The sequence below is a fragment of the Gopherus evgoodei genome, chromosome 10, assembly GCF_007399415.2.
Source record: "Gopherus evgoodei ecotype Sinaloan lineage chromosome 10, rGopEvg1_v1.p, whole genome shotgun sequence".
Lineage (NCBI taxonomy): Eukaryota > Metazoa > Chordata > Testudines > Testudinidae > Gopherus > Gopherus evgoodei.
In genome coordinates, this window is record NC_044331.1 from 35,472,156 (window position 1) to 35,499,472 (window position 27,317).

The 27,317-nt window shown below is 44.6% G+C and overlaps 1 protein-coding gene across 1 annotated transcript; it reads left to right on the forward strand.

Annotated features, from left to right (window-relative positions):
* The first annotated feature begins 225 nt into the window (after window positions 1-225).
* On the forward strand, window positions 226-15,182 carry CRABP1 (cellular retinoic acid binding protein 1). The gene is made up of 4 exons (XM_030578397.1): window positions 226-384; window positions 1,053-1,231; window positions 4,195-4,308; window positions 14,870-15,182. The coding sequence occupies exons 1-4, from the start codon at window positions 315-317 to the stop codon at window positions 14,918-14,920; spliced, it is 414 nt and encodes a 137-aa protein (XP_030434257.1). The 5' UTR covers window positions 226-314; the 3' UTR covers window positions 14,921-15,182.
* The last annotated feature ends 12,135 nt before the right edge of the window (window positions 15,183-27,317 follow it).

The following is a 27,317-nucleotide window of genomic DNA, read 5'->3' on the forward strand; positions in this document are numbered from 1 at the left end:
CATCTTGCTCCTTTCAATAGCTGGCGACTCTCTAGCCGGCTCCCAGCTGCAGGGCGAGTGACAGTTGTGGGCTCCCTTTGGGGAGCCCCAGGAGGTGGCGAGCTGGCTGCAGGCAGGGCGGGATGATGGATGGAGCGGAGGGGGGAGTGGATGAATGGATGGATGGATGCTGCCGAGTCCCAGGGGGGCGAGGTGGAAGGGGGGGGCAGTGACTAGCTCACACAGCCAGCGCTTCAGCCCGCCCCGCTCACAAGGTGCCGCAGCTGACAGCAGCCAGAGCCCGGGTCGCTCCCTCCAGCCCCGCCGCCTCCGACATGCCCAACTTCGCCGGCACCTGGAAAATGAAGAGCAGCGAGAACTTTGACGAGCTGCTGAAAGCGCTGGGTAAGGGGCAGGCGGAGGGGGGCGCGTGTCGGCCCCGCGCCGGGCAGCCGGGACACGGGCTGGGCTGCCCAGCCCTGGGGAGTTTGCAGCGAAGTCAGTCACTCTGCGGCCGTGGCTCGGCTCCGGCTGCGCTGGCGGTGCGGGGTCAGGCGGCTGCTGCCTTCTCGCAGCAGCCGCTGGGCCGGGGGCCGCGGAGACCTCGCCGCACGGAGCGGCCTGGAGAGGTGCTCGCCTGGGAAGAGACGTGCCAGCAGGTGGATACCAGCCGCCTGGCACATGCAGAGCCGTTCCGCCTAGCCTAGCGCCACAGGCATTGCCAGCTTGGTCCGTGCAAACCTGCCCAGTGTCTGAGCCATTAACGCACCTGCACGGCGCCGGCAAACGCCAAGCCACCACTGCCAGCCCGACTGATAAACGCCGCCACCCCATTAAACCCGAGCAGCCAGGGCAGACCTATTCATCCCAATGGTGAATGGCACATTCATAATGAATAGTGCCGCCGTTTAACTAGCGATCCCGCTACTAAACGCAATCCTCTTAATAACAGCTCCATTGCGGTGCATGCCCTCTGGTTAACAGTGCACCATGCCGTACAGCAGGGGGGTTACCGGTCCTGGAGGCGGATGGTTGGGTTAATGCTCAGCTTTCTGGTCTCCCCCTTTGTCCAGGTGTCAATGCGATGCTCAGGAAAGTGGCAGTGGCAGCCGCCTCCAAACCGCACGTGGAGATCCGCCAGGATGGGGACCAGTTCTACATCAAAACGTCTACCACCGTCCGCACCACTGAGATTAACTTCAAAGTAGGGGAGAGCTTCGAAGAGGAGACTGTGGATGGCAGAAAATGCAGGGTAAGGGCGAGAGAGAAAAGAGTGTGTGTGTGTGTGTGTGTGTGTGTGTGTGTGTGTGTGTGTGTGTGTGTGTGTGTGTGTGTACACAGCCTTGGCTGATTGTGTTTTCCCAACAGAAACCCCATCCTGGTAAAAGTGGTAATGGGAGTGCAGTAAGAGTCTGAATAGAACATACCAGACCAGAGGTAGGAGACAGCTTCCCCTGTGTCCTAGGAAAAGCCTTTTGCTCTCCCAGGGTGGACTTCTCTGAGATCTCTGTAATTTTTATATACGGCAGATGGATACATTTCCACTAGCTCAAGACAATAGCATTTCCGACTTACTCCTTTACTCGTCTTCTCTGCCTCATCCATCCCTAATCTGAAGTGTTTAGCTTTTGGCCTTAGTCTGGCATTGTTCCTCAGAGAAGGCAGTTTAAAATTAAAAGCAGCAAAAAATATCAGGTCCTGAAGTAAGAGCTCAAGATAATTTTACACAATTCTTCTCATGCAGCAATTTTTCTGACTGCTTTTCCTTCTCTCTATTTTAACATGTCCCTATTGGTGAAAGACATTCCTTGATTTACCATAACACAGACTATGGATGAGCAACTAAGATCTCAGCCTTGAGTGCTGTGCAGAATTTAGTGGCACAAACTTGCTCATAATTTTTATCCTAAAACAAAACAGCCTACTCTCAAATAAGAATTCCAGGATATTTTTAGCGCTTTGTCCTGAAATTCTTTTATCATAGTTCAAATGTATATCTTAATTGCTTGCTTAGATATTAATTGCTTGTACTTTGATCTAATATTGCATTGTGGTTCTTAATTTTATGAGTGTAAATTTCAATGGCCGTCCATCCTCATTACACCACTTTCTTTGTTCAGTGTGTTATCTTTGAGATGCCTCATCTGTTTGTTTTGGTTTGGTTTTTTACACTTTGATAAGAAACTCTGGGCCTGATGTTTCCATTGTTCTGTACCTTGTATATTCATTTACACTTGTGCAAAGTGGGTGTATAATACTACATTCTGATTTAGATGCATCTTACATCCACTTTACACTGATATCAATACACAAGGCATAAGGAAATAGAGAATTGGGACCTCTGTGGTGGGAGGAGGGGGGTGTATGAAAAAAAGTTCACACAGGACCAGGTTCTGATGCCCTTTACTCACACTGAGTAGCATCTTCTTCCTAAGTAGTTCCACTGATATCAATGACACTACTCAGTGGAACTACTTTCAAAGTAAGATGCAACTCAGCACGAGTAAAGGATTTCACAATCTAGCCCCAAACAAAGAGTAATATTTTTAAAAGGCAAAATAGTAGCAAAATATTCCTGATCATCCCAGGACCAACTTCTGAGTTCATTTGCATTGATGTAAATCCAGAGTAACTTCATCAAGTTTAGTACAATTACTATGGATTTAAACTGGTATAACTGGGAGCCTGATCCTGGGAGGTTTTGAGCACCCGCAAACTCCCATTGAATCTCTAGGATGAACAAAGTATATAGATTAAACGGCTAATTCAAGAAATATCTCACTGGTTTTGTTAATTTCTTTCTCTTGGTGAAAGCAAAATTGAATTTGATCATCCAGAACACATTTGACTCCATTTTAAATGAAAGTTTTATTGCTACATATAGAAAAACAATAATTGTTGCTTTGAAAGTGAGCAAATTTTTAAAAATGAGTTTTAAGATGCAGTACATTTTTCCATGTGTGAAATTATATGAGTTATACTGCTGAGCTCAATATAAAATTGAGCTGTGGCTATGATACAGAAATTAACAGAAAAATAACATCATGATGTAGTTTGCAATACCTGACAAAACAGCTGAATATTTATAGATTCCGAAACACTTTGCAGGAAAAAAGGGTCTTATTCTGCAGTCTGACTGATCTATTGTTCACACAAACAAATAAGGATTCAGGATAGTTGGAATGAAAAGCATAACATGTATAACTGCCATATTGTTTTTAAAAGGCTATAATTTTGAAAGAATCATTGTTTTTTATATAAAGGAAATGGCAAATTTTGATATAAAAGAAAAGTTTTTCCTTTGGAAAGTCAGGGACGTGATGACTTTAATTTTTTTTTTTATCATCACAGACTAATGTATGTCTCCCATGTGCTAGTTGTAAAGCGATTACTTGTACATTCATTACGGGGCATCCTTCTGCACGGCTGTTCCACTGCATTGTGGAATAATAATTCAACACTAGGAGGAAAAGCAATGGAGAGCCTGTGCTTGCCTGCTTGTTAAAACAGTATGAAATACCATGATTTCTCACCTCAAAATAGCTTTATAGTAATAATTCCAAGTGCTCTGAAAAAATGTCCTAGTGTATTTCAGTCTTCACACCGTTCCCCATATTAATTTAAAAAAAAAACCAAAATCCAAATTGTAGTGCTACTACTTTAATTTAGTTGCTGTGTACCTTGCTTGTTAGAACCGTATGTTAAACATACAAGTAACTTAGAACTGTGCCATATAGAATAAAGGTTATAAGTGGCAACTATTGCATTATTTATTATTCCAAAATGTTACATTTGATTCTAGCTGCTTTTATGCCATGAGGTGGTAAATAACATATCAGCTCATGCCAGATCTTTACAAAGATGCTGAGTTATTACATGTTAATTAATAAAGCTTCTCAGTTCTCATCATTAAGATTTTTATGAGAATTAAAGGACTTCTTCATTTGGATGCACGGAAATAAACACAGAGTTACACTGAGACATCAAATTTGCAGTTATTCTTGTTAATTATATGTATGTATCTCCAAAACAGCCATCCCCAACCTTCTTTTTGATTTTACCACTTTCTGTTGATACGCCTTTCTCCCTTGCTATTATCTCCCATGTGTTGCTCTTTTACTGCAGCAATTATTCTCTGTAGTGTTCATTGTTGTCTCTCTGCCTCATGCTGCCAGGGAATATAATTAATGTTACTAATGGTTTTCTTGCCTGCAGAGTTTAGCCACTTGGGAGAATGAAAACAAGATCTATTGCAAACAAACTCTTATTGAGGGAGAGGGCCCTAAAACATATTGGACTCGGGAATTAGCGAACGATGAGCTGATTTTGGTAAGAACCTTTCACCCTTCCAGTGCATACATTGTACTAATAGGTTTTGTTGCTATATAATTGGACTGTTCCTTTTTACCATTGATTATTGTGAAACACGCTGTTTATATTAAATGCATTTGAAAGGCCAGGATGCTCCTAACCCTCTTCAGTGCAATTCACAGACAATGGCTTTTTAAAATTGTTGTTCTCAAATAACTTACCAAAATATATCATGTTCTTCTGTTTTAGCTGCCTCTAAATACTTAGTGATAAAATAACCATAATGGGACAAATCCAGTTCTGTAAATACAGAGTAACTCCAGTGATTTCAGTTGTAATTGCAGATTTTATCAATGTAAGTCAGAGCAGAGAATTTGACCTAATTTCTGGAGAACTGCCTGCTTTGATTTACCTGGAAAAATATCCTTTTCCTCATCCTTTTTTTGGTACATGTGTAATAAGTTGCTTCTTATCACATGATGTGTGACAAAGGAATGCCTGGCATACTGTTAGCACTATATAACCTCTCTCCAATAAGAAGGAACATGTCACCCCATGCTCTTATCATCTCTGACTTCCTGCTTATCTCTGAACTCCATTCAGAATTGCCCTCTGTTTTCAAGGTTCCTGGACTTGCTCTTCCTTATGTTTGAGCTTATATCTACGTATGTCCAGCTCCAATCAATCTGCTTCTTCAGTGCTTGCGTTCCCTCTGTCCACTCCTATATAACACTCCACACCAGGCAGGAGTAGGTCGGCAGTTCTGCCTCATGGATCTGGAACTGGATCCCTCCACCTGAGCCAGTGAGGATACATCTACTCAGGATACACCAAAGACCTGTGGCACAGCCTCAACTGCACTGTCAGCTGACTTGGGTTTACAGGGCTCAGACTGTGGGGCTAAAAATTGCTGTGTAGATGTTCAAGCTCAGGCTGGAGCCCAAGCCCTGGGACCCTCCACCCTCGCAGTAGGGTGTAGATGTACCCTCAGTCACATTCAGTCTATTTATTTCTTCTCCAGTTATCATCTTGGTACTGATATCTCTTCTCTGAATCTCACCTCAGTGCTCAGCCCTGCTAGAACTGCAGCTGTGATCTGTAACTGGCTAGAGACATGGTCCCTTTAACTTGATTACAAGTATCACAATTCAGTTTGTGCCCACACAGTAGCCTTTCCCCCACAATAGCAGTCTGCACACCCAAAGTCACTGCATTGCCTGTTTGTATCAGTGCATTCTGGGTAAATCCAGCAAGCTATCCCAAGGTTTGTCCAGTGGTTAGAGCACTAGTCTCTGCTGTGGGAGATCCAAGGTAGTTCTTGCTCTGCCACAGACATCCTGTGCAGCTACGGTCAAATCACTTAGCCTCTCTATGCCTCAGTTCCCTATCTGTAAAATGGTGCTAACAGCAGTGCCTTATCTCACAGGAGTGTTGTAAGGATATGTATATTAAAGATTGTAAGGTACTCAGATACTACAGTGATGGGGACCATGTAAGTATCTTAGATAGACAGACAGAATAGTACCTCAGCCAGGGCATAGAGAGTCTGGAGGACATGCTGTCTGGGATGGAGGCAGTCAACTGACTTATAGCAAACACAACAATGAGGAGGGGATTTTTAGTCCGGAACACGGGGCTTACCTCTGCTCTGATGAAAGATACCAATACAATCTAAACTTCATGTAATCCAGACAGGAGCTCTGTTTTTCAAGGACTCATCGGAAAGAGGAAAAAAAAAACCTAGATCTGACCCTGTGTAGACAAGAAGCTTTTAGAATGTTAATGTTGTTATATCAGACAGTAAGGAACAGTGTTTCTAGGAATGGAGTGGATGTTATTAGTGAAATCACACTGGTTTCCATAAATATGAACACCCAGATTCTTGGTTATTTCTATTTGTTCAACCTTAGTAAGCCTTTATGTTACCCAGATAGCTTAGGAAGCAGGGAGCTCTACCCTCTGTTTCATATCTTTTTTTTTTTCTTTTTTTACTGATACAAACAGAATTTATTTCCAAGTGTCATTTTTCCATCTCTCCAATAAAGCATTTTTGGATTTTGTCATCTAAGCAACCTGCTCATGAGGCGTCTGCAAAACCAAGGCCAACTCTTACAGTACAAGCAGGCGATACAATTGTAATGCTGTCACCTCCTGCAGCCACGAAACAAACTGACCCAACTGGGAAAGGAGAGTGAGATTAAGAAATGCAATAGGGACTCATAGAATGGAACCATTGTACTCAGTCTAACCTCCTCTATAACCAGAGGCCATAGGACATCCCAGAATTAATTCCTGTTTAAACTAAAGCAGCGGTTTTCAAACTTTTTTCATTTGTGGACCCCTAAAAAATTTCAAATGGAGGTATGGACCCTGCTGGAAATCTTAGACATAGTCTGCAGACACCCCCGGGGTCCGCAGACCACAAGTTGAAAAATCACTGAACTACAACACATTTTTTTAGAAAAATATCCAATCTTGATTTTAAAAGGCTTTCTCTCTTGAAGGTTTTTGCTTGAACCATAATGACTGGGAGCTAAAATTCACCCTGGTGCCATTTTCTGCAAGCATTGGTCTAAAGCTTAATGTTTCCCAGCTCCAACCTCCTTTTCAGGCCTCCCTCCTCTTCAAGAAACACCTCCTTCTCCTGTAATCCTTCCCACTGCTCCCCCGTCAGCCTACCCCAGCTCCCTTCTAGCAGAGCTCAGGAGATGAGCTGGAGGGAGCCCCATTCCTGTGCGCTTGGGGGTCTCTGCAGCTGGGACAGCTGCCTTGCATGGAGCAGAACCTGTGCTGGTAGTGTATGAGCCATGCAGGGCTGGTACCTGATCCTTCGAAAAGAGACAGTATTGAGTTATTTCAATTATAGAATCGTACATTTCACTACCAAGATGATTTTTTTTTTTGCATCTGTGTTTTGTCTTCCCCAGAAATCATCTTTGCTCTTCTTTCATCTTGGGAAAATTTGGGAAAGGTGTTTTTGGCACATCAAGAATAAATCTTGTTCATCTAAGCCCTGATGGTCTATGGAGGCAGGATCAGACGCCTCTTTTGAAAAAAGTCATGTTAACACTTTTATAAAGAGTTTTAAAGATGCTTTCTCCACTATTATTTATAGTAATCCCATTGGAAGGGTGGCAATGGCACCTTCATATTTCATAGTATTATTATTCTCCATCACAGATTTGTTAGTATAGGGTTTCTCAGAAATGTTAGATGGGTGGGGGAGATGCTTGTTTGGTTTTGGATTTTTCTGAGTATTAAAAACTTGGATTTTCAAATATTTCTGAATTAAAATGGATATAAAGGATTACATGGGATGTGCAAACAAAAAGGGAGGTGAGGAGGGAACGTGTCAAAGTTCAGATTTCTTACCTTGAGAGTATTCTTAACTATCCTTAACCTTTAAATTAGAATGCAGATACTGGGCCAGATTCTGATCTTAGTTACACAAGAACACCATTCACTAGAGTTACTCTGGATTTGTACTAGTGTAATCAGGGCCAGAGTCTGACACAGCATGTGTATTTCATGTACAAGTCTGAAAATAAAGATTTATGGTTGAGGTTATTTTAAAATAAGGTCTTTTTTCCTTACTCTCAAATTGTGATTCTATTGTTTTTTGCTCTTATTGCACTCTTCTGTGACATTAATGAGCTGTCCATCACTCATGCAAATTAGGAGGGACAAAGGGTCTGCTCTTACCCAGAATTAAAGGTTGCTGCCTTCAAATATTAGCTGTTCAAATTAGAATAATTTATCTTCTATCTTTTCTGTGTTGCTTCTTTCATGACCGCTCAGCCCCTTATAATTTTTAGTATGGTCTGTATCGCAAATGCTATATAGTAGATGATTTCTGAAGCATGGCTTTAAAAAACAGCTTCAAACCAAATTTTGCACAGTTCACGTGTCACACGGGGGTTCTCAGAATCAATTATAGCACGGGTCAAAGATCAGAAGTTTGAGAGGTCTGAAGCATGGTTTCCATTCCCCTTCCTCTCCCTGGAAAAATCATGCCATAGTTGATTAAAACTGGTGAACTGTGGAGCATTGATGAATGATTGAACATTTTTAAAATGATATTTCTGGATTCTGAAATTAAACATGGCAGGTAAGATGACCCAACACAGATTGGAGAGATATTGCACAGCTGAGTGCCAAAGTGTGTCTGTGTGGGTTTTAGCCTTGGAATTAAACCACTTAAAGTTTTAATGCTTCCTATATTTACAAAAAGTATGATCTTAAGTAATCAAGTGGCGGGTCGGCTCCCCAGTGCTTAATTTTTGCCAGGGCTTGCCAGTGCTACGCCCCGGCACCTTGAGGCTTGGCAGTTTATGGGCTTGCTGCATCAGTTATGAAAATAAAAAAGATTGCTTGAGCCCTGGCACCTCTTGAATTACAAATTAAACATTGCTGCTCCCACTGAAGTCAATGCGGGTTTTGCCATTGGCCTCAACAAAAGCAGGATCAAGCCCAGAATCCAATATCCATACATGTTTACGTACTGGAGATACCTAAAGCATTATATGAATACGCACCCTGTTGTAATACCATCTGTAACACAGCTGACTGACTGATATAGGTATTTAGTGATACAAGTTAGGAGATAGGGTTGTCCATTGGATAGACCATTGGACTGCAAGTCAGGAGATCTGGCTTCTATTCTTTCCTTTGTCACTTCCTGTGTGACATTGGACAAGTTGCACAAGCCAACAATTTTCAAACTTGGGTATTCTAAACTTAGGCACCCAAATAAGTGGCCTGATTTTGAGGGATACTGAGCATTGACTTTGATGGGCACTATAAATGGTAAATAATAAAGAGGACGGTCACTGATGCAGAGCAATCTAGCTCACTTGATAAGCTGGTCACAAGCAAACAATATACCTTTTCATACAAGTGAGTGTAAATGCATATATCTAGGAACAGAGAATGTAGGCCATGCTTACAAGGCGGGGGACTCTGTCTTGGGAAGCAGTGACTCTGAAAGATATTTGGAGATCATGGTGGATAATCAGCTGAACTTGAGCTCGCAGTGTAATGCTCAGGTCAAATGGGCTAATGTGATCCTTGGATGCATAAACAGGGGAATCTTGAGTAGGAGTAGAGAAGTTATTTTATCTCTGTATTTGGCACTGGTGTAACCACCGCTGGAATACTGTGTCCAGTTCTGGTGTCCACAGTCCAAAAAGAATGTTAATAAATTGGAGAGGGTTCAGAGAAGAGCCACGAGAATGATCAAAGGATTAGAAACTGACATTAGTGACACAGTGATAGACTCCAGGAGCTCAGTCTATTTATCTTAACAAAGAGAAGATCAAGGGTGATGTGATCAGTCTGTAAGTACATTCTTGGGGAAAACAATTTGTCTGCTAGAGGGAAGAGCCCATTATCAAGATATACAAGACCCAGTGGTTGGAAGTTGAAGCTAGACAAATTCAGACTGTAAATAAGGTATATATTTTAACTGTGGGGGTAATTAACCATTCGAACTGACTGATCAGGTCCTGGGTGAAATTGCAGAGTTCGAATTGATGGATTATCCCATTCTGTAAGGAATTAGGGCCTGCAGCAGAGCCAGGCTCCAAACAGCCTCATCATTAGAGCTGCCCAGTAGCAGGCTGCCTGATTGGCTAGGCCATCTGGGGGCCACCAGACCTGTTTGTAAGCCAACAGCAGCTCATTTGCTGCTCAGTGCTTGTGCCCACCACTGTGCTTGCTTCTATGTTATCTGACTCCTGCTGCTCTTGGGTGCTTGCACTCAGCCTTGCCTCTGTCTCGCCCCGCCTTGAACCCTCCTTGCTCCACTTCCTAACTCCCTCGGCTCTGGTATCTAGCTCCTGACCTCCAGGTTGATGCTTGGCTCCAGCTTCCAAGTACTGACTGCAGCTCTGATCCTAGTCCTTGGTTCCTGATGCCTGCTCTGACCATTAGGCCTGATACATGCACTGACCACTAGACTAGACTGCCCTTGCCCTGGCTGCCTGACATAGGCTGTGTTTGCATTGAATTTTCTGCTCCTTTCAGGTACAGGCTGTGACAAGGGAGGTGTAGGATCCGGGCTGGCTCCAGGCACCAGCAGAGGAAGCACGTGCCTGGGGCGGCGCATGCTAAGGAGCGGCATTCCGTCCATTTTGGGGCAGCACAGTCTGGGTGCCTTGGCAGTTTGGGCGGTTTTTTGTTGTATGTTTTTCTTGGGGCAGCAAAAATGGTAGAGCCAGTACTGTGTAGGATACTGTATTGTAATTTCAGAAATAATAAACTTAAGATGCTATAATAATTTACACTTACATACAGCACCTACCCCAGCTCTTTATAAATATTAAGCCTCACTGCACCCTTGTAAGGAGAGTTTTATCCCTATTGTACAGATGGGGAAAATGAGACAGAAAAAGACTCATGACTGTCTGAAGGTTATACACTGAGCCAGTGGCAGAATATATTAATATAAACAAAGTCTTGAATTCCACTCATTATGCTGTTATGTCTAGACAGGGCTGATTCCTGGCTTCCTATGTTTCACATGATAGATCTCCTTTAAATTTGTACTTACTAGACAGAAGCAAGAGAGTGGTTAAAAGGCAATTATTTGGGTTTGGATCCAGATTAAATTTAGATGAAAGTTTAGGTTTGAGGCTAATGAGAAAGGATGGAAATATCAAACGCATCTAAGGGAATTGTGTGCCCAGTTCCCATTGATTTACAATGGATGTTAGGTGCCTTTTGAAAATCCTACCCTTTGTCATTAGCATGGTTTCAGATTTGACAGTGCTGGACTCTTCCAAGATGCTTTTGAAGATTTCAGTCCCCAGAACACACTGTACTGTCTATCTCGATTTCTACCCTCTTGCATAATAATATTCTTATGAGATCGGCTGTTCTGGTGAGATTTCTTCTACATCTCTTCCAATCTAGTACCAAAAGCTTAGGGGCAGATTCAGATAGAGGGACTCTTCTGTCTCCTCAAACCACTCCCAATCCCTAAATCCAATGAATTTTAGGGCAGAGGATTGTTAGATTAGAATCCCTCCATCTGAATCTGTGCCTAAATTTGAGCCTCTCTATCTAGCCATTTCAGATAGAAAGTGAAGGATTCTGCAGTAGCTGAAAAGTTTATTTCCCTCTGTTTCTCATTATACGGCTGCATTTGATAAATTAAACTCCATGCAAGCTGGTTGTTTATATTTTTAGTGTGTAACTTTTTAAAGCAGACCTTCAAAAATGGGCTGAATTAAAGAGCAGTGTTCCCATGATTCTGTTGTTGTTGTTGTTCAGTGGCAGCAGCTCAGCAAGGTTGATTGATGGTCTTCAGAAATTACAAGGATTTCACATCGCTGAGTAAATTCGACAAGATTTCCAAGGACTAATTGCTGGCATTTCATTTTGCACATGTACAGCACAGCAGTGAGGCTAATGCTCCAAGGATCCTGCTAGCTGCCAAGTGAAATGCTGGCACATACAGTTTATATAACATGTTTTACTGTCTTATACATTATAAGGTTTATTCCGGTCTGTGCCGAACATGCTGTTCAGATAATATACTGGAATCATAGAGACAGAGTCCTGCCTTTCCTGAACAACAGAATTGCCCATTGAAGTTGATGTGTGTTCTGCTCATGAAGTGGCTGCAGGACTGGACCTGAACTGTGCAGAAGTCTAGTCAGAGCTCTTCTGAGTCTCCATTAAAATTTATTTTCCTCTGTCTAGGAATGATCTCCTGGTCCAACAGTGTGCAGAACTCAATGGGCGTTACATGTAGGGAAGGGCTTCAAGATCTGGGGGGTTTTTTTTGGTAGTTTAGAGTGGAAAGTTAAATTGATTTAAGGCTTTATTGTGCCATTCTTGTGAAGAGGAACACTTATATGATCAGTCCTGTTGATTTTAATGGGACTTCTCACAAGACTAGATGCCCACCAATGTATGAGGTGCACAACTGTGTCCTTAACATGTATCTGTGAAGCAAAGTCATATGTAACTTCAAAGAAAAGGAGTGCAGCAAGTATGAGTATGTCCCTCCAATTCATAACTTTCACTGCTCAACAATATGGTTTAATGCCATTCACTAATAATGCTACTATGCTAAACTTTTAGGCTTTTCAAAATTTTCCAACATGGGTGCCTAAAGTTAACAACATAAATCCACATTTAGGCACCTAAATAAGTAGCTCTACTTTCAAAGGAGCTGGAAATCAGACCACTTATTTAGGCGTCCAACTGTGGATTTAGATGGCTAACTTCAGGCACCCAAGTTTTAAAAATATGACCTTTACCTATAAAATATAAAACATCAGAGCTAAAACATGCACCATACTCCTACAGCGTCCGAGAAACCACATAATCCAGTCTAGCTCTTCAGGGAAGGAACGTCTAGTTCTGTTTGAATGGTCATGTCAATAGGTGACTATTAGCAAAGAGTCTTCTAAATCCTGTGGAAACATGTTTTTGATCTCTTTGCATGTGTAGCTAGGGAAGAAGTCTAGAGGACTTTTGTCCCCTAACTCTTGCAGAGAATGTGTGATGCTCAAAGTCAGTTTTATTTTGTTTTATTTCTGTTAATATTATTTGTGTTATTGTAGCACCTAAAGGCCAACCCCCATTGTGTTGGGCACTACAGACATATAAAAAGGAAATCCAGCCTCAAACTCTTACAAACAAAATAAAATTGCTTAAAACCATCACAGCAATAAAACCCCTTGGGGGCACTATTCCTACTCTCCTTTCTCTGGCCTAGCTCCTGCTGAAGTTATGTGGCATGTGTGCATATTTTTGCAAATGTTATCAGAAAACCATGTTAAGATGGGGTGAATCTGGTGGGGTATTAGCGTGCGACGCTGGGTTATATGGCCGTGGGGAACTGGCTGAATCCTTTAACTGTTCATTTCCAGCCATTTTAATGTTCAGATTTTTAAAAAGGTATAAAAGTTTATACGATAAGCTCTTTATACATATAAAACAAACCTTTTTCACTCCCCACCAGCCCTCTGCTCCTCCCTCCCAAAACCTATTAAACATTTTTCTTCTCATCAAGGCCAACAGAAAAAAAAAGTGTGGTTTTTAGGCCACACTGTTTTGAAGAGATAGTGGGCCAAAAAAAGCATTGGAATTTTTTTTTTAAGTAAACCACAGCTAAATCTTCATAACCCTGGATCCAAGCCCAATTAGCTGGCTTTAGTGGAGCTATGTCAGTTTACACCAGCTGAGGATCCTACTCCATAACTTACTAAATGCAGGCCTGAAAAATCTCCCAGTTTAGATTACTAAATGTACAACATGTCTAAGTGAATATTGCATTTGAACTCTTTATTGTCAGTATTTTCTGACTCTTCTCTGCTTGAGTCCTTCACCAGTAATATTTTATTTAATCTTTAGCTTTTGCAATTAGTTAGTCAGCCTGATCAGTCTCTGCACTGCAGGTGTCTTCAAATACACTGGTGTTTACACAGGTCCCCCAGCTGGCCCCCACAATAACTATCCTGCCCCCAATGTCCTCATTAATCAACATGGTGAAATCACTCCAGTAGAATTACCATTTAAGTGCACTACAGTACTACTGGTAACTTAAAAAACAACGGACATCTGGGGGCCTGTCTATAACTCCAGTCAAACACTAGGAAAACGGCTCTTGGTACCCAGTGCTTCCATGAACTGGTCAACTACTGAGGCTGGGGTTGGGGAATTGGATGTTTTAGGGAATTGCTCATGGGATATAGAGTCCTTGATCTCTAGGTCAGTGACCCTCGGGTATGATCAAAAGTTGATGCCCTCTGATGGCTTTTTGGTGATGGGGAATGAGTTTGCCTCAGACAGATTCCAAGTGGATAAGTGTCCATGTCAGAAATCATTAGCAGAACTGGCAAGTTTATTGGTAGACTCAGCAGAAGGGCCGAGGATCGAATGGGTAATGCAAGGAGACTCAGCTATCCTCTCACTCCCAAAGGAGAAAGATCCAGGTCAGGGTCAGGACTCCTGGTCAGAGCAGTGTGGGGATACTCACACTGATGCAGTCTACACTATAGCTGGAAGAAGGGGATTTCAGTCTGTAGGTCTGTCATGGCAACATCTTGCAGCAGCATTATACATTCACAGGTTTTATATATATATAGTATATCTGGACCAGATCCTCAGCTGGTGTAAATCAGCATTGCTCCATTGACCTCACTGTAGCTACACTGATTTACACCAGCTGAGGAACTGGGCAGCCTGAGGCAGTCAGTCTTGTACGTGCAGTCAAACTGATCTGAATCCCACCCTGAGCACCCTTAATTCAGACAAAGCCATTCAAAGATTGTGACTGTTTTCAAATATAAAAGCCTAGTACATTCCAACTTCTCTTACCATTCACAAATGCAAGCTAAGAAACAGTAGAAAAATTATGAGGTTCCAGGCTATGCTCTCTCTGACAAACTTCATTGTGTCTGGGAAAGAGGACTCACTTCCAGTACATTACCCTTTGCTTCGGCAAAGCTGAAATTTAATGTGTGCTATACCACTAGCTACTATGGTAAAATTAATATACTCCTAAAAATTGTATGTAATTTTTGCGTATTACCTCTCTGCTGATTGATTTCTGTTTCTTTTCAAGACTTTTGGTGCCGATGATGTTGTGTGCACAAGAATTTATGTAAGAGAATGAAGAACACCAATTGACTTGTCACCTGGGATGGAGTGGAGGATTAAGAGGCAGCCGTTGTGAGAAATCCTGCATAATGAATATCTATGTGTACTGTTACTAATGCAGCATTGTATGTGACCAAGTGTGTCATATCAGAATCCCTATCTGCTGTTAAGTGTATTTTGCTTTTGTTTTGCATAACAAACACTGTTCCTTTTGATTCTTATGCCATCGCTTTTCTGTCTACTTTGTATTTTGTAGTTACAAATTTGTATCAGTTATTAAATTTATTGGGCATAACACAGTTGTTTTGTTAGGTGTTTTGGATTGAAAATCCAACAAAACATCTAGGGCTAGTATGAGCCAACTGGGCACAGCCCATGTTGGGGGCAGTGCAGCACCCCACTGACCCTGGGAAGCACTGGAGACTCTGTGCATGCCTTCCAGAGCTCTCCAGTGTGTAAGGGGAGTGCACAGTTACTCCCCCTTTTTACGGGATACAGCATGCTCCTGCAGAGAGCCATGGCTCTGCTTACTCTCTACCCCTCCACACCCCCTTTAGGGCACCACAAGGGAACAATCTCTATGCTGCTTTGAGTGGAGGGACTGCCATTCTGTTGCACGCCATGCAAGGTGGGGAAAACTCCTCCCACTACATGTCCACAATATAGCTAGGCAGAATCTACCATTTTAACACTGGCATCAGTCCACTTTCCCCAGTGGTGACAGCCATTAGCCCAGAGGTGGGCAAACTACAGCCCGTGGGACTTTCCTGCCTGGCCCCTGAGCTCCTGGCCTGGGAGGCTAGCTCCCGGCCCCTCCCCTGCTGTTTCCCCTGCCCCACAGCCTCAGCTCACTGCACCACTGGCACAATGCTCTAGGCGGCTGGCTGCGAGCTCCTGTGGCAGAGCAGTTGCAGAGCCCGGCCTGACCCGGTGCTCTGAGCTGTGCGATGGCAACCATGTGGCTGGCTCCACACAGGCGGCGCGGCTGTAGCGCCACCAGCCACCGGTGCTCCAGGCAGCGCAATAAGGGGGCAGGGAGCAGGGGGGGTTAGACAGATGGCAGGGGAGTTTGGGGTGGTGGTCAGGGGGCGGGGGTGTGGACAGGGGTCAGGGCAGTCAGAGGGCAGGTAACGGGTTGAATGGGGAAAGAGGTCCATGGGGGCAGTCAGGAAGGAGCGGGGGTTGGAATGGGTGGCAGGGGCAGTTGGGGCAGGGGGTCTGGGGGCAGTCAGGGGACAGGGAGAAGGGGTAGTTGGATGGGGCAGGGGTCGGGGGGGCATCAGGAATGAGGGAGGGGTTGGATGGGGCAGCAGGGGGCAGTCAGGGGCGGGGGTTCTGGGGGCGGTCAGGGGACAGGGACAAGGGGTGGTTGGATAGGGTGGGTTCCAGGGGGACAGTCAAGAATGAGAGGAAGGGTTGGATGGGACAGTGGGGGGTAGTCAGGAGTGGGGGTTCCGGGGACAGGGAGTGGAGTGTGTGGATGGGGCAGGGGTCCTGGGGGGGCTGTCAGGGAACAGGAGGGGTTTGGATGGAGAGGAGTCAGGGGGAGCTGTCAGGGGGCAAGGAGCAGGGGGGGACCAAATAGGGGGCAGGGGCTGGGCCATGCCTGGCTATTTGAGGAGGCACAGCCTCCTCTAACTGGCCCTCCATACAATTTCCGAAACCCGATGCAGCCCTCAGGCCAAAAAGTTTGCCCGCCCCTGCATTAGCCACTCACAATAAAACCTCAAGCTTGATTTAAAGGCAAACAATGTTTTTGTAATTTCTCACAGTGATTGCTATCACACCAGGACATCTTGGATCTGTCCAGAGAGCAGTCAGACCATAACACACCTTGCTTACTGTCCTTTGTCATTAAAGGGTAGAGCGGAGGAAAGCTACAGAGACCCCCTACTGAACTTTTCCTTTTGTGAGTCACTTATAACGCTGAGCATTTCTAATGGACCCACGGCGTCCTGTTCACTGCTTGTGCTTTAATATTTCAATCTGTGAGGAGCCAGAAAGGGCTTGGTGGACCATCGCTTGAGACCCACAGAAAGTTTCTCCATGCCTACTGAGTGGAGCTCAGACACTAGCACTGTTATGGTTTAGATCCAAGTTTGAAGTATCTTCAGAGCACTAAGATGCAAATGAGCCAAGCACCCCATTTTTCTTCACAATCTCCCCCTCCAGTATTACCACAGCAAATGTTACTCTTTCACTTTAAAACATACATAATGAAGTATCCAGAAAAATGAGAATAGAAAAACTGGCTATTTCTGTTCCAGGGAGTTCTTGAGCACAAAACTGCCAACACCTGTTAATTAGTGTGGTGATTTTCAGATGGGGATAAGAAAATAGTAGCTGTTAGAAATGCATCTATGGGTAAACCCTGCTACAACCAATACCCCAAAAATGTACAGAGTTACATACTGCTGCAAATCTTGCATGTATTGTGTGGCTTTCAGAGCATCCCCACAATGTGCCAGGTTAAAATATCTGTCTATCTGTACAGAATCTCCCATGTCCTCAATGTTCCTCTGGAATCTGAATGAGGAATTCCTAGATACTCTATGTCTGTGAAGATCCACCTTCAGGTACACTAATAATCTGAACTGCAGTATGAGTAACTTGCTTCCTGCAACATGGAGAGAATGCATCTTACAGTTACATGGAACAAACATTTGCCCCCAGTGTGACAATGATCAAAACATGTGGCTTTTTTTACAATAATACACACCACTTAAAGACAGGAAGTGAAGAAGAGCACATCCATTTACTTGCAGAGAAAATGTAGGTGGGCTGAATGTAATTTCCTTACACTGGAATTTGATATCACAGTTAACATCCTTATTTTGCCATACATACATACATACATACATACATACATACACCATAGGGTTTTTAATAAGCACAAGTAGCCAGGAACCTGGTTTTAAAGAATGGTCCAGCAGCATAGTATCCTATAACAATGTGCTTGGGGCATGGTTCAACGCTAAATCAGAGGTGAGAGTCCCATCTTTCCATTGCTATCCATTGGCTTAGCTAAGGAAAAATTGCTGAGGGGAAGAAATATTTTTTAAGAAATTGCATTAGTCCACTATAATGTCCCTTCCAACAGTAATCCATGGGAGAAAGAATAAGTTTTGGCTTTAAGGCACTGGGGTAGGATTCAGGAGAGCTGAGTTCAATTCCTAGTTCTGCCATGAATATGCTGTGAGAATTTTTGGGTGAGTCACTCATGACCTGATTTTTTCAGATATATTGTGCACCTTGTCTCCAGCTGAAGTCACTAGGAGGTGCAAGAGGTTGGCACATCTGAAACTCAAGCCATTAGTTTCTCAGTGCCTCAGATCTGTAAAACGGGAAATAAACTGCCCTATTTCACCAGGGTGTGGTGATGGGGCAAACCTGATAGAGCGGTCCATAAAGATAAAAGAGAAGATTTATATGGGCAGAAATATTCAGACCTAATCTGCACCAGAAAAGGTTTGCCTGTATAGTTATACCAGGAAACTCCCTAGTGTACACGCAGCTTATACCTGAAAAAGGGAGCTTTTGCTGATTTAGCTTATACTAGTTCCATGAGTGAAATCAGCAATACTGGCAAAAGCACTTTTTTGTGTTATAACTGTGTCTTTATTAGGGCCCAGATCCTTGCTTAAATCAGGGGGAGTTAGGCACTTAAAACACCTGTGAAGATCTTGGCCTAGGGCTTTTGCCAGAGTAGAAATGTTGTAAAAACAAAATCGCATCCCTACTTAACATTGCTTTACCAGGAAAAGCTTCTAGTGTAGACCAGGCCCTGGTCGTCCATCTTCTGGAGCCTTGACCAGCCTTGTCTCACTCTACCTACACCTGAACGGCCTGGAATCTACCTTTGTAAGAGACCATTTCTCTCTCGCCTCACAACATATGGCCACAGTATGTAGCTCAGCAGAATGTGGCCCAGCATGTTCTGGCTCAGCTGGACGTCACACACTTGTCTGGATGGGACATCAGAACTGAGGCTGATGATGACAACCAGTATATTTTATCCAGATCTTCTTAATTGTTTTTAAATGTGTCCCTTTATAGATGCATCTGAAGAATAACCATGGCCTCCTAGTCCTGCACTCAGCTATGCTCCTGGGGCTGCTCCCCAGAGCAGGATTCCAGCCATTGGATCTAGCAGAAGGATTGGGGCCATCACTCTAACTTTCCCTACAACAAGTGCATGTATTTAATGGAAGCCATGACCCGTGAGACTGATTTCTAGGAAGGATAGTGCTAAATGACTCTGCTGTTCCAGAAACTATGCTTTTGAGAGTTTTCATGCTGATTGTCAAAAATGGTCAGATATCCATCAAGTTGGCAATTGCTATGTAGTAAAGCACAAGCAGTAAATCTGAGTTGTGAGGTTATGATTAAAAGCAGATTCTTGAGACATGGATTGTTTTGTGTAACAGGTAATTTATCTACTTTAGTGCTGGAAACTAGCTGCAGAAATGCAGTCTTGCCTGCAGCTTGGCATTGCAGCAGTTCCCTACTGCCATAGTGCTATCACAGCAACTTTGCAACTCTATTGATTTAGGGTTACCAATTTTGGTTGGACATATTCTTGGAAGTTTCATCACATGACATAATCTTTCATTAAAGATTAATCTTTAATTCCTGGAGACTCCAGGACAATCCTGGAGGGTTGGCAACCCTATTATGTGGTGTTGCATTAGATGTATGCGGGTGTAAATTGAGACAGACTCTGGCTACACTCCAATCAGAGGTGCAACTGCAGCAAATACCCAAGCTGGCTTTGCTCTAGCTAGCTCAAATAGCAACAGCAGTGAAGCTGCAGGAGCACAGGTGGCAGCATGGGCTATAAACACCCACCTAGGGTCCTGGGTACATAGTCAGGTGACTAGCCCATGCTGCCATGTTGCGGTCACACCTCTGATTGCAGTGTGTAGATGTACCTGCTGACCCAAGGTGTTTGTTTTATTCTTACAACAAACAGTTAGAAGATCACAAAAGTCAAACAGCATTAGTGAGTCCCCTGTCTCTTACAATACAGCAATGTTCTAAATCTAAGTGCATGGGATTTTGCACAACCATTGGCCAAAAGCTTTTTTTTACTTGCTGCAGTTAAGCCACTTTTGGGAATGATACAATTTCAGTATAGCAGTTACAAATAACCAGCACGTCTCTGGCACGTTCCATCTCAGTGTGCTGTACAAACATCAGTAAATGAAGTCCTTGAGAACATCTCTGTGAGGGAAGGCGGGAGGGTATCATTATCGCAGCCTTACAAAGCACAGTTACTAAGGGCCTGATCCAAAGCCCATTGAGATCAAAAGGATGCTATTTACACTGACTTCCATAGGCTTTGGCTCAGATCCTCAGGGACGTGCCCAAAGGCACACAGCAAGGCTGTAACAGAACCAGGACACAGTTCAGTGCTTTAGCCAGCAGGCCATGCCCCTTCTGAAAGCAGAAGTTACTTTTGCCATCACCAAGCTATATTCTGCAGGCAGCAAGTGTCGAAGGGCTTAGTAGCATTTAAGGTGAAACATGCAGTTTGCCATGGCCATCTGGACACGTGGGTGGCTGAATGATTGCAATAAGCGTAACTGTTCATGGTGTGTCTGCTGTGTTTCCAGTCGACCTCAGCCTGAGGCAGTCCTACTTCTCATCTGATGACCAGTGCCTGTTGCCAATTGTCCTTCTGCTTGTGTTGCTAGGAAATGTCTGTCAATGCAAGTGAATGTGCCAGGGAAACAGTCTCTCATGAGTTGTCACATCTGATGATGGCACAAACTTGGGGCATTACTACTGAATAAGAATTGCTTATATGGGGCCAAGAGAGAATGAGGTGCTCCCCAAGCCTGTATGACAGGGCTGCCCAGAGGGGGGGCAAGTGGGGCAATTAGCACCACGCTTCAGGCCCCGCAGGGGTCCCCACGAGAGTTTTTCAGGGCTCCTGGAGCAGGGTCCTTCACTCACTCTGGGGGCCCCGGAAAACTCTCGCAGGCCACCGGAGCTTCTTCCGCTCCAGGTCTTTGGCGACAATTTGGTGGCAGGGGGTACTTCCACTCTGGGACCCGCCACCTAAGTGCCTCGAAGACCCACGGCGGGGGGTCCTTTCGTCCTGGGGCCCGCCGCCGAAGTGCTGGGTCTTCGGTGGCAATTCGGCAGTGGGGGCCCCCCACCGCCAAAGACCCCAGGCCCCCTGAATCATCTGGGTGGCCCTGCAGTATGACAGACAAGGTCCCTGCCTGGGAAGTTTGCAGTCTAAGGACCTGATCCTCCAAACACTCGACCAGTCTTCTACTGATTTCATTTGCACTACTCATGTGAGTCAAGTAAGTATTTGTAAGCTCAGACCCACCATGTTCATTGCATGGAATACTGAGAATGACATGCTATAAAGGCATCTATAAGTGTTATCCTGATCTTTACAGAGCTCTCCAGTTAACTTGTGTAACTTTAAAAAAAAAATATTCTGCATAATTCAACCCTTGACAGGCTGGGACGCACTGGGATATCAGGCCACATCATCTGCCTCAGGACTAGAAGGGTTCAGACTGGGATCTTTCTCTGGTTTTGCTGCACTTGCTTGTTATAGTGGTGCTCTCATAAAACTTTTGTTTTCTTTTCTACAGCAAAAACAAACAAAGAAGACAAGCCAATAAACAGAACAGGCAATGATGTTGGATTCAAACTGATTCACACTGGGCAAGCCAAAAGAGAAAAGGAACATTTCAGCCAGAGATGTGATATTGCAATGAATTGCTTGGTGGAGCAGTTCTCAAACTGGGTCCGCGGACCCCTGGGGATCGACAAGTCACATCCGACTCCACAGGATCTGAAGACATGTCTGGGGCCACCAACCTCACTGATCAGCTCCTTCCCCTTCCTTCCAGTGCCTCCTGCACACACAGAACAGCTGTTTCAGTAGCATGCAGGAAGCACTGGGTGGGGGAGGAGTGGGGATGGGGCATGCTCAGGAGAGGGGACAGAAAAAGACGTGGAAGAGGAGAGGTAGGGGTGGAGGTGGGACGGGTGGGGCATTGGGGGAAGGAGTAAAGTTGGGGCTAGGGCCTGGGGCTGAGCATGGGTTGAGCACCCCCAGCAAAAGTTAGAAGCTGGCTTGGGTTTCCATGAAAATTTTAAAATCAAAATGGGGGTCCTCGGGTTGCTAAAGTTTGAGAACCGCTGGGTTAGTGTACAAGTAACTGCATTTTTGCTCACTATTGGACAGAAGCCAAACTGTCCAACTATATGTTCAGGGTGGTTCTTAGGTTCTGTACCAGTGAGTTTCACAGTTTTGGACCAGCCCTTGCATCTCCTGCACAGAGTAGTACCCTGGCTGTAGATAACTCCATGGTGCTAGAGGAATGGGATTGACTTTGGCAGTTCTGTTCTACTCTGCATAGGTTTTTATACTGCTCGCTGTGATCTTGAAGCTCAAGATAATCTTTTTGGTTCTCTGGACCCAAATTGTTAAGAGCCTTGAAAATAAGGACCAAGATCTCGACCTCAGTGTGCTATTCACTGGAGTATACAGATTGGAGGACAGGTCTGATGACCTTGCAGTACATTTTTCCAGGGCAGGAGTTTTCATGCCCAGGTAGATTACATTGCTCAAAGGTGATAAAAGCATGATAGAGGTCAAGTGATCTAACAGGATTGCCCATTTTATGCAGCATCCAGTACAGCAGGACGCAGGTTGAGGATACACATAGTGGTGTTCATTTACATGAGTTCCCTGCTCCCCAAAAGTTCTGCAATTCCTTCCTGTGCATTTGGTGCATTCTTTCCCCACCCTCAACTAGGCTGACGATCCCCAGCGGCTACAGTAGCTGAAGAAGAGCAGCTGTGTAGGACCTCCAACCCAAACTGCTGAATTGAGGGAGAGGAAAGGTTTCTTCCTCCTAATCTTCTGTAGGCAGTTTCCCAAGACTTTGCATTGAGAGAACAGAAAGCAGCACTGAAGTCAATGGAAGTTTGGTGCTGAATAAGGACTGCAGGAGTTGACCCAATATAAGTGAAATAAACAGCAAAACAGGTCTGATGCCTTTTGCATGTTTAGATTTCATTCAGCTATTACAATGAAGGCCTAAAACATGCACTAATGGGATTATGGTCTAATAATATCCAGCTCTTACATAGTGCTTTTCATCAGTATACCTCAAAGGACTTTACAGCTGAGGTCAGTATCATGTCTCCATTTTACATGTGGGGAAACTGAGGTGCAGAGAGGGGAAGTGACTTGCACTAGGTCATCCAGCAGGCTATAAGCAGAGCTGGAACTAGAACTTAGGTCTTCTGAGGCCCAGCCCAGTATTCACTAGATCACACTGCCTCTAGCATGCTACCTCTGAAGACAAAATGATTTACAGTGGCAATTCCTTATAGCGATCTTTAGCCAGTATTTTATTGCCAGTGTCAATGCAGAGACGTTCATATTACCAGGAGGTTGCTGGTTATTGAAGCCATTTCTTTTGCTATATTTAGGAACTTTTAAAATGTTGTGTGTGTGAATATCTGTGCAGAATATGTACTGTGCCACAGTGACGATTAGTGAATCCGTCTACAGCAGGGCAATTTGCAAGCAGTTAGATTAGCTGCACATGACTCTGCAGGCCATAATCATAAGAAACTTGCAGTGATCTAAAGGAGACTTCTGCTTAAGCCAGAACTGCACATTTCCAATGTGAGTACCTAATAATGTTAGTTTCCTTCGTTTTAATGCGGAGTTCAAACTCTCTTTAGCAGGACATTGCCGGAGGAGTCGGTCATATTGCAGATATTAGAGAGCTGGAAGTCCAAGTTCTTTTCAGGCATGCCAGCAGACAATGTGCTTATATAAAATGTTGTGGTTTAGTGAAATAAATTGGAATCATCTGGAGCTGACTGGCATGATAATCTCTGAAATGTCATTATTTCCCAATTCCAGCAACTAATTTGACGTCAACAGTTTAGTGCCGGCACGAAGGATAATAAAAGTCTGCAACTGGCCCCTTAGGACAGATTACCACAGAAACATCATGGTTGGTGGCTTCATGCAACAGCTGTTAGAATCTTCAAAACAGGCCATGATATAATTCAGCCATTGGAATGCTGAGAGTGCCATAAATGGACCACTTATATGGACAGAACTATTGTTTCATGTTTTTATTTGAGTAACTGCAGGAAGTATCAGAAGAGTAAATAATTCGTGGTAGTTCACTCTGCTGGAAAAAATACCTGAGACTCTCTCAATACCCCAGCAGAGGAGGGCAGGGCTGTGCCTGGGGGTTCTCTGGCTTCTCTGCTCCACTACCTGCAGCTGGCTGCATCCAGGCCCCACACAGCACCCTCTACTGCTGGGCGGGAGGCCCAACGCAGGGAGGTGTCACTCTGAGCTGCTGTTGAAGCCACTCAGGAGTGGTGCCAGGGTTTTTGGCACCCTAGGTGGGGGTCCTTCCACGCTCCCGGTTGTTGGCGGCAATTCTGCGGCAGGGGGGTCCTTCCATGCTCCCAGTCTTCGGGGAACTTCGGCGGCGGGTCCCGGAGTGAGTGAAGGACCCACCGCAGAATTGCCATCGAAGACTCATAGCGCAGAAGGACACCTCACTGCCAAATTGCCGCCAAGGGCGGCAAAATGCACCCCCCCCCAAATCCTGGTGCCCTAAGCTACCGACTAGGTCACCTAAATGGAAGCGCCGGCCCTGTAGCCACTGCCAAAGTTGTCCAAAATGCTGCCACCTCCCTCACCACAACATGGCACCAGAGGCCCAGCTCCTGCTGTGGAAAAGCAGAGAGACACCTTGTCAAGGCTGATTCCCCACTCTGACACTTCGATTGCAGAAGATAGGGACCCGCAAGCATTCTAAAAATTAATACTGGCCACTCCAGGCTTGTATTAAACTCCCAAGATAACAGCTGCTTTCTTACCTTGGATGGTTAGATGCTGCCACCACCCAAGTGCAAAAAAAAAACTTGGGACCCAGAAAGGTGCACCTGGGAATTCCTCCTTGTGGGGTACCCTCAAGCCCTTTCACACACACCCCTGACACCCCAGGGAAGAGCTGAGAAAGAAAACAAGGAAATCAGTTATTGCCACCAGCTAATTAAACAACATATGCACAAACCTCTTAGGACACCAAAAATCCAATCCTGTCCTTAAAAAGTGTAAATTTAATTAAAAACAAAAAGAAAGAAAATACATTGGAACCAGGCTTTTGCTAGATTTAAAAAAACAACTCACAAAAATTGAACATCAAGAATAAACTTCTTGAGGTCTAACTTAAAGGTTACAAGCAAAAAGCATTTGGGGTTAGCACCAAGGAATCCACAAGCCAATAAGAAATAAACAGAAATAAACCTAATTGCGTCTTTCTAAACCTTCCTGATCTACTTACATATCTGGGTTGTTAAATAAATAGTTCTAGATATGATCTGATGATTTTCATATCTGGTTTTCAGCTTCTCACAGCATAACTGCACCCTGTTCCCTTCTTTTGCGGAGAACTGCCTGTGAACTTTTTAACCTTTTACAGGTAAATTAAGTAGAGAACAGCTACTAAGAGGAATTTTATAGCTAACTGGCTGGGCTGAGTGTCCATAAAAGGGAGATACCCTCCCTTTCTTCATTTATCACACACCTGGCCAACCCCTCCCACAGCACAATGAGGTGGCCTCAGCCTGACTCTGTTGCAGTCACACACAGGCCCAGCAAAGGGACTAGGAGAAAATCAGGCCATCACGAGTGCTATTCAAATGCACTGAGGTACTTGGAGAACAGCCCTTTAAATGGAGGGACTGCCCCACAAAGTTCAGGCTGGGCAGCAGCTGTAGTGAAAAGGGGAAAGGGAACTGCACATTGTGGGGCGAGGGAGAGGATGGGCTGGAATGAGGAACCGCATAGCAATGAGGGGTAGGGGGAACTCCATTGAGAGGGAGGAAACAGAGAGGAAAGGGGAATGTTACAGTGACTGAGGAGAAAGGGGAACCCACAGCAAGGAGGGATATGTAGGAAGGAAAATCCACCGTGATGGGGAAGAGGAAACCCTGCACTGGGGGCGGGAGAATACAGGAGAAGGGGGAATCTCAAAGCAATGGAGGAGAAAGTGTACAATGAAGGGAGAGGGGAGGAGACCCATTAAACGTATCAGAAGGACATGAGAGCGAGGAACATTAAGGAGTGTTTGAGAGGAGAGATGCTCCATGAAAATACCAGAGGAGGGAGCAGGTTTGGGGTAGCAGGGCCAGTGAGCTTTTCTCCAAAAAGGTAACAGTCAGGGAACAGAGGAAGGGTGGTTTTTAATAGAAGGCTCATGGGCTTCCTGTAGTGTCTCTAGTTTCTGATAAGTATTTGTAGTGTAGATGGAAAGGAAGGGTCGCTGGATGGTTCAGACTGGGATTTAAGACACTTATGTTCAATTCCCTGCTCCGCCACAGACGTCTTCGGTGACCTTAGGCAAGTTACTTAGTGCCTCAGTTCCCCATCTGCAAAATCAGGGGAATAGCACAGCCCTGCCTCACAGTGTTGTGAGGATAAGCACACTAAAGATTGTGAGGTACTCAGACACTATGGTAAAAAGGCCATATAATCACTTTAAGGTATGTCTACACAACAAACAAATAACTTGCAGCAGCGACTCTTAGAGCCAGAGTCAACTGACTTGGGCTCATGCTGCAGGGCTAAAAACAGCACAGTAGATATCCATGCTCGGGCTCAGATAAGGCTCTGAGACTCAGTCAGGGGGAGAGGGTCTAGGACAGTGGTGGGCAACCAATGGCCTGCAGGGACGTGCTGGCTGCTGCTTCCCGCAGCTCCCACTGGCTGGGAACAGCGAACCGCAGCCACTGGGAACTGCGGCGTGCCATGCTTGTGGAAGGTCAACGTGAGCAAAATGTCTTGCAGCCCGCGGTCAGATTACCCTGACAGGCTGCATGTGTCCTGTGGGCTGCAGGTTGCTCACCACTGGTCTAGGAGATCAACTGCAATTTTTAGCTCTACAGCATGAGGCCAAGTCAGGTGACACAGACTGCGAGACTCTCTGCCACGGGTGTTTTGTTGCTGTGTAGACATACCCTGAGATAGATGGGACTCTAAGTGAGCTTTCCGGCCTCTCGTTAGTTTCATGGTTCCCCATCAAGATCATCCACAAATTAATTTTATTCCCTTTAAAATGGATTCTGGCAATCACCTTAAAATAGGTCTCGTGGCAGCATGCCCCTACCTCACTGACATAGTACATTTTACCAGCACATTGTTGGCTGTCTGGAGAGTTAAAAATATGATGAGAGATTTGTGACAGACACCATTTTGTTAACAGAGGGGTATACTGTACAGTCTAGCAGATTTTAACGATGGATAGCACTGCCGAAATGTACAAGTAATCCCATGATTTTCATAAATCATTTACATTTGGCTGTGAAAACCGACATTGTTGCAAAGCCGTTTTATA